The sequence below is a fragment of the Pelmatolapia mariae genome, linkage group LG6, assembly GCF_036321145.2.
Source record: "Pelmatolapia mariae isolate MD_Pm_ZW linkage group LG6, Pm_UMD_F_2, whole genome shotgun sequence".
In the NCBI taxonomy this organism is placed as follows: Eukaryota; Metazoa; Chordata; class Actinopteri; order Cichliformes; family Cichlidae; genus Pelmatolapia; species Pelmatolapia mariae.
Window position 1 is genome coordinate 43,398,014 of NC_086232.1, and position 18,056 is coordinate 43,416,069.

The 18,056-nt window shown below is 41.7% G+C and overlaps 1 protein-coding gene across 3 annotated transcripts in view; it reads left to right on the forward strand.

The window, feature by feature from the left end:
* Positions 1-9,387, forward strand: part of LOC134629591 (NLR family CARD domain-containing protein 3-like) — a 30,528-nt gene extending 21,141 nt beyond the window's left edge. For 2 of the 3 annotated variants that reach the window (XM_063477068.1, XM_063477069.1), the window contains exons 9-12: positions 2,995-3,165; positions 4,144-4,317; positions 6,762-6,808; positions 6,955-9,387. In XM_063477068.1, the coding sequence (XP_063333138.1) occupies positions 2,995-3,165; positions 4,144-4,317; positions 6,762-6,808; positions 6,955-7,484 (922 nt within the window). In that variant the 3' untranslated portion in view covers positions 7,485-9,387. Of the gene's footprint in view, positions 1-2,994; positions 3,166-4,143; positions 4,318-6,761; positions 6,809-6,929 lie in introns of all 3 variants that reach the window. The other variant, XM_063477070.1, reaches the window with a different exon arrangement.
* The last annotated feature ends 8,669 nt before the right edge of the window (positions 9,388-18,056 follow it).

Genomic DNA, 18,056 nt, shown 5'->3' on the forward strand with positions numbered 1-18,056 from the left:
ATGTGTACAGACCACCAGGGACTGATAAACATTTGATCAGGACCCTTTTTGAATTAATTGCAACAGAAACATCAGGCGTATTAATATGCGGTGGAGATTGGAATATTCACTTGAATCCTTTTCAGGACATGTCCAGTAAAACTAAATTGTCACAATCAGAAGCAGTATATGTTAAAAAAATGCTTAAGGAATTAGGGTTGGTTGATGGATGGAGGGATTCGCACTCAGTGGAAAAGAAATATACGTTGTTTTTTTTCACATTCCCACCATATGTATTCAAGACTGGACTATTTTTTTATGTCACACTTTGATAAGCATAGAATTGTAAATTGTGATATAGGGGTGAGAGATATTTCGGACCATGCAGGGGTGTACCTGACACTCCATTTGAACTCAGATCGCAAAGAGACTTTATGGAGGCTTAATACTAGTCTACTAAATGATGCAAAATTTCAAAAACTTTGTAAATGAAGAATTTAAGGAATACATGGACTGTAATAACAATGGTGGTGTTTCTCCTAGTATTTTATGGGATGCAGCGAAGGCAGTTCTTAGAGGGAAGCTAATTTTGTGGTCTTCATATAAAAAAAGGAAAAAGAGAAGTATCTAAAAGACCTTACTACGAGACTGAAACACCTAGAAACAGAACATATGAAAAGTAACAGTGATGACACCTTATCACAAATTAAAGAAACACAACAGATATTAAATGGGTTATATGACGACCAAATAGAGAAAAGGGCTAAATTCATTAAGCAGAATTATTATGAAAATGGTCCCAAATCTAAGAAACTCCTTGCTTGGAGGATACGGAAACAGCACGCTGACAGATTTATTCAGAAAATTAAAAACCCAGCAAATGATAAGATACAGTGGGATGCAAAAGTTTGGGCGACCTTGTTAATAGTCATTATTTTCCTCTATAAATCGTTGGTTGTTACAATAAAAAATGTCAGTTAAATATATCATATAGGAGACACACACAGTGATATTTGAGAAGTGAAATGAAGTTTATTGGATTTACAGAAAGTGTGCAATAATTGTTTAAACAAAATCAGGCAGGTGCATAAATTTGGGCACCACAAAAAAAGAAATCAATATTTAGTAGATCCGCCTTCTGCAGAAATTCCAGCCTCTAAACGCTTCCTGTAGGTTCCAATGAGAGTCTGGATTGTGGTTGAAGGTATTTTGGACCATTCCTCTTTACAAAACATCTCTAGTTCATTCAGGTTTGATGGCTTCCGAGCATGAACAGCTCTCTTTAACTCACGCCACAGATTTTCAATAATATTCAGGTCTGGGGACTGAGATGGCCGTTCCAGAACATGAATGCCTTAGTGGATTTTGAGCAGTGTATCCGGTCGTGGTCTTTGTCACTGATTCCTGGACATTGGTCTCCAGAATCTGCTGATACTGAGTGGAATCCATGTGTCCCTCAACTTTGACAAGATTCCCAGTCCCTGCACTGGCCACACAGCCCCACAGCATGATGGAAGTGGGATATACCTGAGCTTAATTTTGAGTGGCATGGTTGTGAATACTTGCTTATATGTTTTATTTATTTATTTTTTGTTTGTTTGTTTCATTTTAAATAAATTTAGACGAGGCGTGATTGCATATGCCGTGCAGGTGACTCCATCTCCCCTACAGCGGCTCAGCGACAGGGAAGTGTGAGTTCAGGTGGCTGCCCACGTATCCGTGGCGCTGGTGACAGGGGCCACCCATGTGGCAATTGCAGATGTAAGCGGAGTCTCCCAGGTGGCTTGGCAGGCGGCTGGCGTGCAGGACCAAATGGTGTGCTGACCTCTGGCGAGGACACCGCTAGACCGGCCGGCACGGTGACCTCGGGCGTAGCAGGACCCTTGCGCGCCTCCACCTCAGGCCAGTCTGTGAAAACTCACTGGTCGCTCTGCGGCCCTCCTCTGGGGAGCCATGATGGGTGCAGGCCTCTGCCGGCCAACAGCCGCTCCCACCCAAGGAGTGGTGATGGGTGCGCTGACAGACTGCGTCCTGGCTGGTTTCACCCTGGAGGCCAGCACGGGTGCTGCGCAGTTGAGGGTCGTGGGTGGGGGTGGCGGCGGTGGTGACCAGGAACCAATCTGAGCTGCCAGACTCGTGATCCACTGCATTCGGCACTCGGATGAGTCTTGCAGTTCTTCCGACCGGCGGCACCCTGCTCTCACTGCGTGGCCACCAGCATGGCCACCTTTCAGGCCAGCTCCTTCCCTGGCTGGTCCCGGTCCTGGGTCTCCCAAGCCCAGGTTTTTGGCATCACTGTAAACATCACACGGCAGACCCAACCACAGTTTCATGCTTTTCAGCATGCTGCTTTATTTAACAGCCCAACACATACCAACAACAACAACAACCTAATGACTAACAGCACAGCCTTTTAAGCCGGCAAGGCATGATTAGTGTGATTAATTCATTTTGGAATGAGGCTCTAAAACTGAACTGCTGTGAATACTTTCTGTGTGCATTCTAGATCTGATCCTTCAGCCTCGTCTGGGAGATTTGCTAGCCTCATGATTTCACTCACAATGTTGTCTTCAAGGACAGGAGTTTTGTTCTTTATTTCAATTACACATACTTTAGTTAGCTAATCATAGCTCAGTTTATAACTCGCCTTCAGTGTAGTCTGTTATCTCCTTTTTCATTTCTGCTATGTCTCTGCTATGAACTCTTCCAACAAGTGTGATCATACCAGAACCTTACTGACCAAAAGCATCTGGTGGAGGTGCAACTTGCTAAGGGACACTTAACTGTCGCTTAGAAGAGATTTGTTTGGGCCAAGAAAGTGACCAGTAGTGCCTTCTGTTTATGCCAACAGGTATATTTAGACAGAGCTTGATTTGTGTTTTCACAAAGAAAATTTTAAATGTTTTATTAGATTTGTTTCAACTCAAATTTTAGCTTATTTTCTTAACCATGAATTGGGTTGTCTAGGTTCAGCATTTACAGTAATTTAATCTTATCACAAATCTTGCTTTTCAGATTGAGTGGCTGTAACCTTTCAGAGAGAAGCTGTGAAGTTCTGTCTGCTCTCAACTTCCAGTCCTCTAGTCTCCGAGAGCTGGACCTAAGTAACAATGACCTGCGGGATTCAGGAGTGAGGCTTTTCTCTGCAGGACTGAAAAATCCACATTGTAAACTGGAATCTGTCAGGTCAGGAATCAGCCATTTCGACTGATCATAAAACTTTAAATTGTATTAATATTTAAACAGCTACCCATCATATAATTGTCAAATTATTTTTGTTTACCTTTGTTGTGTAGTGTTAGACTCTGGGTACTGTTGACTTTTTTCATATTCATGTTTTTTATATGTTTTAGATTTAATTTAAAAAGTGAATTCATTCACCGTCCATTTAGAGAATTTAGGGCTATTTTGTTCCCTTTTTATTGCTACGAATGATAGATTAAGGAAAAAATGCAGGAAATGCAAAAAAGACCTTAAGACATTGAGAATAGTTACAAGTACCTGGGAATCCCACAGACAAATGAGGCTTCCAGGAAAGCTGCAACCACAAGTTCTGAGCAGTCAGCCGAATGGGAAGTACAAGATCCGGGCAATCAATACCTATGCCTTCCCTACTGGTGAGATCATCAGTTGGCTAAAGGAGATGATAGAAAAAGCAGATGAAGACAGCCATAGTGATAGATGTAGCTATACTGAGTGATAGTAATATGAGATAGAAGGAATATGAGAAACCTGAAAAATATGACGGGCTGTGAGATGAGCTCAAAAAGATGTTGAGGGTGAAGGAAACAGTGGTTCTCTTGGTAATTGGAGCAGCGAGGGCAGTGACCTCCAATTGGGCGAGTGGCTCCAGCAGATCCCAGGAATGATGTCTGAGATCTGCGTCCAGAAGAGAGCAGTCCTAGGAACAGCAAAGATACTGTGCAGAACCCTCATGGTCTAATCACTGTGAAAGGCAAAGCTGGCACCGCTGATTAACAATGGACAAAAAACAGAATTAAAAAAAACTAATTATACCTCATTATGTGTTGCTGCTGCTATAAATAAAGCCAACCTTAACTGAATGCATGGAATGGGTGCATGGCATTCAAGCTCAAAAAAAAGGAAAAAAACAACACAGCAACAAAAAAAAAGAAAAGTGTTCACACGTTGTTGTGTCTGCAGTCTGTCCGGATGTCTGATCACAGAGGACGGCTGTACGTCTCTGGCCTCAGCTCTGAGCTCCAACCCCTCCCATCTGAGAGAGCTGGACCTGAGCTACAATCATCCAGGTGACTCGGGAATGAAGCTCCTGTCGGCTGGACTGAAGGATCCAGGCTGGAGACTGGACACTCTCAGGTATGGAAAGAATGTCTGATAGAGGAGGATGAATTTTAACTTCCTCAGGGAATGATAGAGTATTCTGATTCTGAAATGTTTTCTCTCCCTTTCACACATATTCCACGTGTGAATCAAAGAAACGTGTTTCGTTGAGCCTGCTATCCCAAAGCTTCCCATCCAGTGTGATACTCAGCCTTTCAGCCTTAACTGGAGAGGAGTCTTCTGGTCGAGTCGGTGCTAAATCAGCTGTCGGCCTTCTTCACGTAGTTACTGGGTCTTACAGACAGACGCATCAAACAAACAGACATTTTATCTTCTAAAATGATTCAGTGTTTCTTTTAATAATAAAAGCCTAAGCACCAAATGAGCAATACACATTTAGCCCTTCTACTTCTCAACACCTGGGGCTCCAACTTCTCTCTCGACTGTCCTGAATCCTCCTTACCCGACCCCGACCAGCAATGGCATCTGATAGTTTGGTGGCACATGTTCGTCCTTTACTGCCGTTGTTATCAATCTGTTTATAAGAGTCTTCAAACATGGGATCTGACAACATCAATCCCAGGCAATTCTTTCATCTCATGTGACAGTTTCCATAATCCTTCCAGTGCCCTGATAACTGACCCGTCCAGAGCTGTATAAATTGAAATATACACACAACAAGTCAACCCAAGCATTGAACACACCCCTCCTTTTTCTGCCAAGAGCATATCTAACACTATCCTGTTCTGGACTGTCATAACTGACGTTGACGTCAACTTTTCTGACAGTCCGGCTATTGCATTCCTGGTCAGGTTAGCCAATTTCTGCACATTGTAATGAACATAATTAATACGGCTAACATTCTTATTGGGTGTTATGCAAAGTACTATAGACTCAAACCCGTTAACTGTTGGGTTTGCCAATTTATAAGTAAGTAAAGTGTATTTATTAAGCGCTTTTTATAGACAGGCAGTCACAAAGAGCTGAACATGAAGGTAAAAATAAACAGCTAAGTATCCAAACTCTCTGTGAATGGTATTCATGGGCCTTGTCCATGAGGTTGTTGATCAATGGTGATGAGAATTTGCATAATTATGATACTGACCTCCCAGCCCATTGTTCCTTCAGTGGGCTGGTTTCAGTCATTATGCAAATGTCCTGTTTATAAGATTGGGGAAACCTGCAGTCAGCTGAGACTGAAGAAGTCACTTGGATGAGTGACGAAACGTTTCTCCCACAAAACGCTACGTCCAGATGAACAGAATCAACTTTTGGAGATTTACTTTCCTGGATAATTGAGAATGCATCAAGAACGCCAAGTAATAAAACAGACAATATAAACAATACAAAAGGTTAAAGGTAAATAAAAAGGTAAAAAAAAATTAAAAGTGTTGATCAACAGAAGGCTTTGAATGAATTTTTATTCATCTGGAACTCCTTTCTGTATCCCTGTTTATTTATATATGCTGAGAATTTTTATGTAAGATCAAAATTGTCTAATATGGACCGTCTATTCCAATTTTTGGACTGATGTACCTTTTGCCTGTCTTATAACTCTTACTGGCAGTCCCAACCTGACCATTGAGCAAGACGCTGATTTGTTTTGGGCAATACCAAAACAAATCAGCCTTTATATCAAAGATCTGGAAGAATTTGGCCATAAAATAAAAATTTTGGTACCGTCAGGGCTTACGTCCTCTACTTTGATATGCAGATTTCGATATAAACAACAGGCTCTGCTTACCTTTATTTTGAAGGCTTTCTGTGAGCTGAACCGAAACCAGTTGTGTCCAGTTTGACACTTCCAAAAAGAAGAAATCCCGTCGGGGTCGCCACTTTGTTGTGTGCATTTTTCTTTCTTAAGGAAGGAGAAGGACTATCTTTGGAAAGATTTTATTGGCTTCAGCAGTTGAAGTTAGAAGTTACTGCGCGCTGGACCTCAGTGTGAACACGCGGTCTGCTTCACAAAAAGGATGGCCCTGTAAGCGTGCAATACAGTTTTATACCGCGACGTGGTGGTCCTACCGTCTCCCCTGCGGGTCTTGTCCACTCCGTCCACATCTGGCCTTCTCTACCATCTGCTCCTTTCCTGGAAAAAAGATAGAGAACGAAAAACACCTTCTTAGCCTCTTATTTTCTACTTATTATCGAGGTCTGGGACATTGTGTTTGGACTCCCTCAGCCCAGAAAAAATATCCCCCCGACTCTAACTCCACAATTGATGTGTAAGCATGTTTGCAAGCTCTGCATGTCAGTCTTAATAATTCAGTTTAATCATAGTGCTGAATTAATGCGTTTGACCCTTATTACATGGAGTGCCACATCTTTATGAGCACAATAGGAATGTGTATATAACATCAAGCAAAAGCAGCTTTATTTAATCATTTTCCTTCCTAACACTAACAGTATGTGTATGAGAGCCATGTAATGTCCATGTGTGCATGCTGACTGTGCTGGTCTGACCCCCCTCCTCCTTTCAGGGTGGAGCCTGCTGGAGTCCGATGGTTGACACCAGGTCTGAGGAAGTGTAAGTGTGTTTTTAATGTGATTCATGAAAACAAAGCAGCACACATTCAACCATCTTCATCATGTCAGGAGTCATCATCAAAGTGTCAATCAATGACCAGATGATGGATCAATAACTGCAGCTGGATTGTTTGTTCTCTCCATCAGATTCCTGTCAACTCACAATCGACACAAACACAGTGAACACAAAGCTCAAACTGTCTGACGACAACAGGAAGGTGACACATGTGAAGGAGGTTCAGTCATATCCTGATCATCCAGACAGATTCGATGTTCGTCCCCAGCTGCTGTGCACAAATGGTCTGACTGGTCGCTGTTACTGGGAGGTCGAATGGGGAGGACTGGTTGATATATCAGTGAGTTACAGAAGAATCAGAAGGAAAGGAGAGACTTACAACTGTGTTTTTGGATACAACGATCAGTCCTGGAGTCTGGACTGCATTAAAGATGGTCCTGATGCTGTCTGTCACAATAACATTCGAGCATCCATCTCCTCCTCCTCCTCCTCTGTCTCTAACAGAGTAGCAGTGTATGTGGACTGTCCTGCTGGCACTCTGTCCTTCTACAGAGTCTCCTCTGACACTCTGATCCACCTCCACACCTTCAACACCACCTTCACTGAAACTCTTTATCCTGGGTTTTGGTTAGAAAGTGGTGCCTCAGTGTCCCTGTGCTGAGCTGAGTGTAAAGAGTGTCCTCCTGTTAGAGAAACACTGTTGAACAGATAGTTCAGTCTGTACATGTCTGTCTCTTTCACTCACAAACACGTTTTCAGATTCATGGATTTAATCAGTTGATGTTTGAAACTCTTCTAAATGATTGTAAACTTCTTCCTCTTCAGTCCTTTAAAGTTCACATCCAGCTCCTCTGCATTTCCAACAAGTCTGAGCTCATTAAAATGAATCCAAATGTTTGATTTGTCTTTCTTAACCAGTTAAGCCCTAACACCACCAGCACGGGGGCACTGGGGCTCAAGACTTATGTGACTGTCTGTGCCGTCAAGCCTTTTATGCAAATATCAACATGTCTAGTTTCCACACAAAGCTTAGAGTCTCAGCTAAATGCTCATATAAACCCAAATCACCAAACACAGCGAAAACAAGCGATGATTAAAAGAGCATTTACATAAATGCACAAAAGTGCGCTAAACACCAACAACCAAGCCAGAATTTGCCAGATGTACCCGGGTAAACAACGGCTCGTTAGCTAGCAGAGACCTCACAGATTCCAGAACACCAAAATTCACTGAATCAGCCACAAAAGAAGACCACATAAATGTGTAGCAGCACAAATGCTCTAAGACAGAAAGTGCCTTATGGGACAGATTTCCTCTATTTTCACCAGTAGACGATAGCCGCTGTAGCTACAACATGTCATCAGTTTGGGTTCATGTGGGGCTCGCCTCACAACTTCTGATTGGTTGAAGTGACGTGAACGCAGCATCGTTACCATGATTTTATTGACTCAAATGAATAAAAATAGTTGTCAATCATGCAAATCGCTCAAAAGAAGCTGAAGCTGCAGCGCCTCAGAGTTTAAAGTGCTAGAAGCCATTAAAACTCACCAGGGTGCAGGGTAGAAAGGGCCTGTTGCCTGTCAATCTGTTGTTATTCTTCAAAAATATTTAAAAAGCAAGCATTTTTAGGCATGTTAATGAAATTACCCTTTATGACCGGTTGGAGCGGGGACGCTTCATTTTGCACAACTATTTTTAAAGCCGGTAGAATCACAACCACATAAGCGAGCGCAATAATTTCTTTTGCATATGAAATCGGAGGAGTTGCACTTACATCATCACGGTTTCCTTCCACACATGGCTTTGTATAACGTGTATAAAAAGCACTTGCAGCCACAAAAACATAATATTCCAGAAACAGGCTTTCCCGATCCGATCAGCTGTTGTTAGGATTCAGAAATTCTTTTATTTCTGCCATATAATCTGCCTTATGATAATTGCATTAATAACATGTTTTACAGCATTATTTTGTCAGTAATATTTTTTACAGGGTTATATTGAAGATGTTTGTCACCACATTGACCTTTCTATTTACAGGTTGTGTTTATTCTATATACATTGCTTATCTGTGCTTGTTTAGAGTTGATGTTCCATTCAGGAGGGTTGTAAGCTTCACTGACGCGATGTTCAGGTGATACATGTTGAGGGAGGATGAGAACATAGCAGGTTAATTGCATGCATGCTTACAATACACATAAATCTAGCAACAGGCCTGAGCGAAGGCCCAAGTGTCTTCTGCTTCTTTGGAGACTGGCTGCAGTTCTGTCTACTTAGTGATTGGTGACGAGGGTCAATAATTAGCCACTAGAGACCCTGAGGCTTGAAGTTTATTACCTTAAAAGGCGAGTATTATAGAAGAGAGAAGTTATATGTCTGATTATAGCTATTAAAAATGTACAAGATGTACCCATGTCTGTCAAAAATGTATTTTTGACCTGTACTTGACGTGTACGTGGGGGCGTACATTTTCTGTCCTATAAAACCCCCATTCAGTGTATTCTTGTTAGAAGAGGACATATGCTGATGCTTCTTCTCCTGTGTAATAAACTCATAGTTTGATTGCACTTTTCTGGAGCCTCCGTCGTTTGTTGTCTGGTCTGCAGTTGATCGATCTCGCCTTCACTGTTTAGACGTCACCGCGACCTATCGGCTGTCCACCATTACCTGCCCGAAACTGGAAGTGACGTCATTTTCACAGAAAATATAGTTTTTTCCTGAAGGGCATTTACAAAGATATGCTGGTGTTTATCAAATTAATTTTTGAGTTTATGCCTTTCTGTATAATTTCTGGATGCTTAGAACTCAAATTACACTGTTGGAAACATTTTATTTTGATGCTGTTTTTGTTTTTTTACAAATTTGTATTATAATATTTATTTTCATTTTTCCTGCAGCATATAAAAAAATGGTGTATCTTAAAAATAAAACTATGAAGACACTCAAAATACATTTCCTGTGGTTGGAAACTATTTTGTGCAACTTTTTTTCATTTACAGTTTTGAGAGATATCCCTCTGAAATTTCTCTAACTAGAAATATGTGTAAAAAAATTATTTTCAATTTCTTTTGTAGTTTATTGCACTTTTTTCCAATTTATGTAGTTACTACGGACTTAATACATACATATTATTACAATTTGGGATATAATGGTTGTATTGATGTATAGCAACTTGAAAACTAAGTTACCTTAAATATGTTTATTTGCAATCTCGAGGTTTGCTGCGGCTTGAATTACTTTCTGCTGAGTTGTAGCAGCGCATTTTCATGTGGTGTTCTCTGTGTGTTTGAACCAAGTTATGTAATATTTGCATAATTTGAGTTATTAGATATTATGTCATGGACATGTATATGCATGCATGCATGTGTAGGTTTATCATATTAGATATTGTTTGAGTTTATATTAGTTGAACCACTGCTGGTGTGACATATATTTAGTCTAAGGGAAACATATTTGTTACTGCAGACTGCTGGCAACACTGAGCATTGAGGTGACAATAAACCAGCTGACTGTGACAGCCTCTTGTCTTCCTTCCTGTATTCTGACCGATACACCATCTTGTTAGCAGCTGAACCTAAAAGAACTAGCCCACGCCTTCTACTTACATAAGGTGTCCACGGTGTAGAAATTGGGCAGGGCTGGAAACACCTAAACATTTATTAAAAGTGCTGTAATTTTTTACTGTTTCACTTTAGAAACAGAAGTTTTTGCACAGGTGATCTTTATATAATCTCATTACTGAATTTCTGGATTAAAAACTGAACTAAAGCATATTTTTAAAAGGGTTTTATGCTAAAAAATAAATAAATAAATAATAAATTAGGTGAGGAAAACATCTACTTACTGTTTCTGTGTTCCAGCCTCGGTAACTTTGACACAGTAACATCAGCTGCAATTTTTTCATCTCTGATGAAATCTCACTATTTTATTTACACAGCGCCAAATCACAACAACAGTCACCTCAAGGTGCTTTGTATTGTAAGGTAGACGCTACAATAATACATACAGAGAAAAACCCAACAATCAATGACCCCCTATGAGCAAGCAATAAAAAGTGTGATTCAGCAGAGAGGTCTATAGGGCTTTGGAGTTGACGTCACGCCGCAGTGCATTGTGGGATCACGGCGCCATGTCAGAAGGCCACAAATCAAAACAAACACACTGTGTTGGAAGCAGGACTGCCAGAACCATGCTTAAAATCAACGCAAAAGACAAAGGACTGTATCGCGACCGATTGCGCCCAGACGCCAAGAAACGGTACTTGGAAAAAATAGCGTGCATCGGTAATGTGGACCCGTATGAAAAAAGGCAGTGGAGTAGAAACCCAGACAGCCTACCGCCGTTGTCCTATCCCGATATCGTCGCGTACCTTCTCTGTGGAGTCAGCGCATACACGGCGAATCATTTTCGGAATTATAAATTCCTGGAGGCGCACATCTAATTCACAAACGGTTGGGTACAAGATTTGGCCGTTTTTAAGCCTCCACGTTGTGAGTACGTTGACCATATGATCAAGATACAGCCAGAGGTTGCCAGCTGTGCGTTGCCATGTAAATAGTTTGCATTTCATGTGTATGTATTTGCTAAGTACATGTGAACAGATCTTGAATAAAAAAATAAACATACTTTTCTTTTCTGTTTCATATTTCATATGCTGGTTTGCCTGCAATAATGCCAAATAATACGCTACTCCGTCAACATGACGTGGTTCTGCAGCATCACACATTAGGATGTTTATCTAATTATTGTCAAGAGGAGAAATATTTTACTGCTATTATTTGCTGCTATTTTTATAATCATCATTACCATTTCATTATTAATAGTGATGTTGCATGCGGATGCATTCAGATGTTCAAACATATTGGTATTATATTAGTCTTTATTACAGGTCCAAGAAGAACCACTTTAAACTGTTGAGTTGAATCTATAATTTTAAAGGCTTTTGAATGTTTTTATATTCTTACACTGAAGTCTTCAGTGGGTGAGAAACTGAGCTGCAGGGACAGGAAATACTCTGTGCCAAAATGAGACAGGAAACACTTCTGCAAGGCATGCTTCTGCAGAAGCGAAACTGAAACCAGAGTCTAAGTGCAAGTTAAGAGTAGGGTGTCTTTTATGCATTTATCGCTGATTAAGCTTTAAGTAGTTGTATTAGATTGAAACATTTGTTTTATACATTTCACATATAAGTCAAGATCAGTACACACAGGATGGCCTTAGCCTGATTGCTTAAGCGGAGGTCAATTAAGGTGCAGCGTGTATGTACAGACATACACACATGCACACACATAGTTTCAGTTGTGCTGGCCTTCTGTCTAGTGGAAAGGTTACAAGGTCTAGCTGGGGAGCTGAGAGGTGAAACAAAGTGCAAGCAGAAGCTGACACACACATACACCCACATACACACACATCGTAGATAGACTCAGTTATATAGGTAAAAGTTAATTATGTTTTGCTTGCAACTGCAAAAATTGTGCGTGCATATGTGACTGTTTGATGAAGAAGCAGGTGCAGGATGTTCCAGAGACAAGTGACAGCGAAGGCGAGCGTCCGGGGACAACAGGAAGGCACCTGGATGGAGACGCGACGATGTTCTTTTTAAACTATGTCAAAAGTCATTGTGGTTTTGGACTGACGTATGTTTTACTGAATCTGCTTGGCAACAGAAGGGGGGCTGTACTGTTTCACCCCTATAAATATTGGGTTCTGACTATTGTAAGGGAGTTCAACACTGAATCTGTACAGTGTTGGCTCCACGCTGCGTGTATTCATTAAAATGCCGTCTAATTGCACACGGCCGGATCAGTGGTCGTTATTTTGGTCTACCTCCTCAATATCTGGACCTTAACATTATCTATGACCTCAGCGCATTCAAAATAACACTAAAAGCCTATTAAGAGAGATATGAATTTATGTAGAACTCACCGGAAAGAAAATGCCGCGAGCAAACCAACAAAAAATTGGGGATGGCAGAGAACTCGATATCCGCTCGTCTGATGGCTGCAGTCCAAGCCTGACGTCTTCGTTTAGTAATACCGGATACATGAGATCCCTCCCGTTGCCTCCAGGAGGGGAAACGATGAAAAGAGAGCCCATTTTCCAGCTTCTTGCCTTCCTTATCGTGTGATCTAACGTTGCAACACAGCACGTACAAACCATAGCTGACGCTTCCGTGTGCTTTCTTTGGCCTACTGTCATGGCGGGAGGGGGCGTGGCCCCGCTCCCGTGACATCACGCTCCAAAGCCCTATTAACACATAGTGAGTGAAGAAGAAACACAGTGCATCATGGGAATCCCCGGCAGCCTACGTCTATTGCAGCATAACTAAGGGAGGATTCAGGGTCACCTGGTCCAGCCCTAACTATATGCTTTAGCAAAAAGGAAAGTTTGAAGCCTAATCTTAAAGTAGAGATAGTGTCTGTCTCCTGAATCCAAACTGGAAGCTGGTTCCACAGAAGAGGGGCCTGAAAACTGAAGGCTCTGCCTCCCATTCTACTTTTAAATACTCTAGGAACAACAAGTAAGCCTGCAGTGTGAGAGCGAAGTGCTCTAATAGGGTGATATGGTACTACAAGGTCATTAAGATAAGATGGGGCCTGATTATTTAAGACCTTGTATGTGAGGAGCAGGATTTTGAATTCAATTCTGGATTTAACAGGAAGCCAATGAAGGGAAGCCAATACAGGAGAAATCTGCTCTCTCTTTCTAGTCCCTGTCAGTACTCTTGCTGCAGCATTTTGGATTAACTGAAGACTTTTCAGGGAGTTTTTAGGACTTCCTGATAATAATGAATTACAGTCGTCCAGCCTGGAAGTAATAAATGCATGAACTAGTTTTTCAGCGTCACTCTGAGACAGGATATTTCTAACTTTAGAGATGTTGCGTAAATGGAAGAAAGCAGTCTTACATATTTGTTTAATATGTGCGTTGAAGGACATATCCTGGTCAAAAATGACTCCAAGGTTCCTCACAGTGTTACTGGAGGCCAAGGTAATGCCATCCAGAGTAAGAATCTGGTTAGATACCATATTTCTAAGATTTTCAGGGCCGAGTACAATAACCTCAGTTTGATCTGAATGAAGAAGCAGAAAGTTAGCGGCCATCCAGGTCTTTATGTCTTTAAGACATTCCTGCAGTTTAACTCATTGGTGTGTGTTACCTGGCTTCATGGATAGATAGAGCTGCGTATCATCTGCATAGCAGTGAAAATTTATGCTATGTCTTCTAATGATGCTGCCTAGGGGAAGCATGTATAATGTAAACAGAATTGGTCCTAGCACTGAACCCTGTGGAACTCCATAATTAACCTCAGTGTGTGAAGAGGACTCTCCATTTACATGCACAAACTGGAGTCTATTAGATAGATATGATACAAACCACTGCAGCGCAGTACGTATAAGCACATTGTGCAACACATTGACAACAAGGACAACACATTGTGCGCTGTCGGTCCTGCGTGCTGTACAACAACATTCAATATTTAGTATTTACTTTTATTTACACTTAGCTAGATTAATGTGATGGTGCTGTGTTTATTATCTTGCTCTCTTTTTTTGGTTGTTTTCTCTCTTTTTTTCTCTCAACAGGTGATCCAGGAGATTTTTTTCTTTTTAAGTGTCCTTTCTCACTGTCCCTCTTCCCCTCTGTTCTTCTTTTCCTTCATCTTTCTTTCTCCCTTTCCTATCCCCCAGCCATGTCTTTCCCATCTGTAACAACTGAAAAAATAAATAAATAAAATAAAATAAAATAAAATAAAATAAAATAAAATTCAGACAACAATTCTGACGGCTAAAGAACCAAACGGGACAGGCCAAACCCCCCCCCCCCCCCCCCCCCGAAAAAACAGGCTGAGATTCAGCAGATGATCCAGAAGAGACGACTGAAGATTCAGGAGATCAAAGAGTCGGTGAAGATGAGTAAAGATGCTGCAGACAGACAGAAAGCAGAAGGTGTTCAGGTCCTCACGGCTCTGATGGAGTCTGTTGAGAGACGCCTGAAGGAGCTCATAAAGGAGATCGAAGACAAACAGGAAACTACAGAGAAACAGGCTGAAGGTCTCATCAAAGATCTGGAACAGGAAATCTCTGAGCTGATGGAGAGAAGCTCTGAGGTGGAGCAGCTCTCACACTCTGAAGACCACCTCCACCTCCTCCAAAGCTTCTCCTCCCTGAAAGCTGCTCCACCCACCAAGGACTGGACAGAAGTCACCATCCCACCACCATCATATGAGGGGACTGTGACGAGAGCTTTGGTAACATCTCTGAATCAACTAAAGAGAGGGATATTATACCCCTTATGTCAAAATTATTCATGAGCTTTTTGAGTGATAGGTTCTAATGAATTATTCATGAGCTCCGGAAGTAATAACGGAAGTAATTAAAAATATGATATTCATAAAAATATGATATTCATAAAAATATGATATTCATAAAAATATGATTTTCATAAAAAATATGCTATTTCATAGCTCCTTGCTTTTTCTTCCCCCAATAAGAACTAATTGATTATTTAGAAAGATTTTTTTATATCAAATAGCATTCTTTTATTTTTAAGCTATTAAAAAAGTTTTTTACTTTTTTTATTCTTAAAAAACGCCCTCTGGTGGTGGGTCAGCGCATGAGCGCCCCAGGGCGCGCGCCAGGGCGGGAGCACGCCCGCGGGAGCGCGCCTCTCTCTCTCTCTGCATCGGGGCTGTGTGTTTCTGGGACCGTGCTTTTGTGTGTGTGTGAAAACATGTTAAACCAGTATAAATGTGCTTAGTTAAACTTGTGCTTTTGTAACGTTCAGTATGGCCAGAAATACAGGGTGCATGCCTTTGGGGAACACTTTATTTCATTTTATATGCATTTGTTTAATCCGAACAAGGAGATTTAGAATCAAACTCAGAATCGCAAAAAACTCTGGTATTCCCCGTTGCTCCCACTCCAAACGCACCGCTGCTCCCAACATAAAAAACTTTCTTAAAAAACTCTTTTTCTCCAAAAAACGCAGCGCAAAAAAACCCCGTACAATTACTTGCTAAAACTCTCTCCCGCTCCCAAACCCCGATCCTTAGGAAATAAGCAGGGAGAAACTCCTCAAAAAATCCTCCGTATTTCTATCCAAAAAACCCCAGAATAACTTGTAGGGACCCCCTCATATACCCTAACCCTTATATTCGATAACAGGGGAAATCCTGAAAAACCCTTAGTCTTTTTCTTCAAAAAACCCCTGCCCTCTCACTAAAAATCCGCGCAGAGTCTAAGTCCTCCTGTCGCTCTTACTCTCACGGAACTTCAGCCAGAGCTCAGTTTTTTCCCTACTTGTTCGTTCCCTGGCTCAGCAAGCGAATGCTCCAATGCCTAGTTTGAAATTTGCGCCGGAGCCCAACTCCGCCTCCCCAGGTAAACCTTACTGCCCCGCAGCCAATCGCATGACAAAGGGGGCGGCTCTCACTCGCACCTTGGCTAGCCAATCGCACTCAGCTTGGATTTTGCTACCCCCGCGGATGTTAAAAACTTGCAAAGGTCTCTCACAAGCCAACTGACTTCGGTCGCGTGGACAACTACCCCGTCTCCAGACCACTTCAGCAATTGGCGACACTCGGGCCGAATACACAATAAGACCCCCGTCTCCAGACCACTTCAACAATTGCCGACACTCGGACCGAATACACAATATTACCCCCGTCTCCGGACCCTTCAACAATTGCCGACACTCTGCAGACCCTTCATCAATTGGCGCCGCTTTTACCTGTGTGCATATCAAACGGTAAGTGGTACTCTTGCTTTCTAAAGACATTTTACACTTTCCTTTTTATAACCATTTTTCTCTCAATAAGCTTTTCAAACCCATCCAGAAATAGGTACTCTAACACCTGTAATGCACATTAAAAAATATATATAAGCTCCAGTTTAACACTCATAGCTAAAAAGTGTTTGACTACACTAACTGCGATCATGTCCTCCTCAGGTACCTCTTTTTTTCTTACTCCTGTTCATATAATGCTTATTTTTTTTTTACTGTATTTCCTGTTTTTACTGTATTTCCTGTTTTTAAAATACTCCTTGTTATTTCTTCTCAGATTCTGAAATTAGCCTGCTTGATTCTTCTCTCTTGGAATATCTAGATCAAATCGGTAGGTCTGCTTCATTCTTCCTCTCCATCTTAACAGTTAATTGTACAAGAAAACAAAACATTAACCCTCTTTTAAACTTATCAAACTTTTTCAGACATATCGGATTTGGACAACTATGTTTTTTCGAGTTCACCTAATTCTTCGCCCAGTTCTTCACCACCTCCGGTTTTAGAGAGGGCCACAGGCAAGAACATCCGTCTCTCGACCCGCGAGAGGCAGGCCTTACTTTCTGCAACCGGGCGCCCTGCTTCACCCACCCTCGCCTGCGCTCCAGCTCGTCCGGGGAAAAACCTCCATTTGCTCTCCGCCAACCCTGCCCGGGCCCCCGTTGGAGGTTCACATCCCCCGCGCTCCGTGGGGAAAAACCTCCATCTTACCGCCCGCCAGAGGCAAGAACTTTTTGCGGCACAAGCTCCTAGTACCCCCGCTGGAGCTTCAGCTCCCCGGCGCCCCTCGGGGAAAAACCTCAATCTCGCCGCCTGGGAGAGGCAGCGACTATACGCGTCACAAGCACCCAGTGACCCTGCCGGAGCTTCAGCCCCTGCAAGGAGACCAAGACATCCACGGCCCCAGTCTCTGAGATCCAATCCAGGTCAGTCACTTTCGCTTTTTTTTCTTTTTTCATTTTATAAAAAACAAACAAACAAAAAAAAAAATCGCCTTTTCTATTAAACATCACTAACGGATATGTATCTTACCCTTAAATTCTTAGGGCATCTCAGAAACCGTGCTAGGAGGACCGTTAGGAGGAGCCGCAGGCCTGCCAGCACAAGAAGGACAACGCAGATACGTGTACGGCGACACAGACTTGCTTCCATTGCTCTCCGAGCTGTATCTCTGTTCGATGAATTAGTTCAGCTCATCTTATAAATAAGGTTTTATTTATTTTAATTGTTTTTTATTTTTATTTATTTTATTTTTTAATTTTATTTTTATTTTTAAATATATTCTTTGTTAAACAATAAAAATGGACAACCAGGAACAAGGTATTCCAGACCCATTTGTTGCTTTAGAAATAGAGTTAGCCCGGTTAAATGAAAACGCCCATTGTTCGCAGAATACACCTCCGCAGAATCATGAACAACCTGAGGTGATCGATAATAATAATAATAATAACGA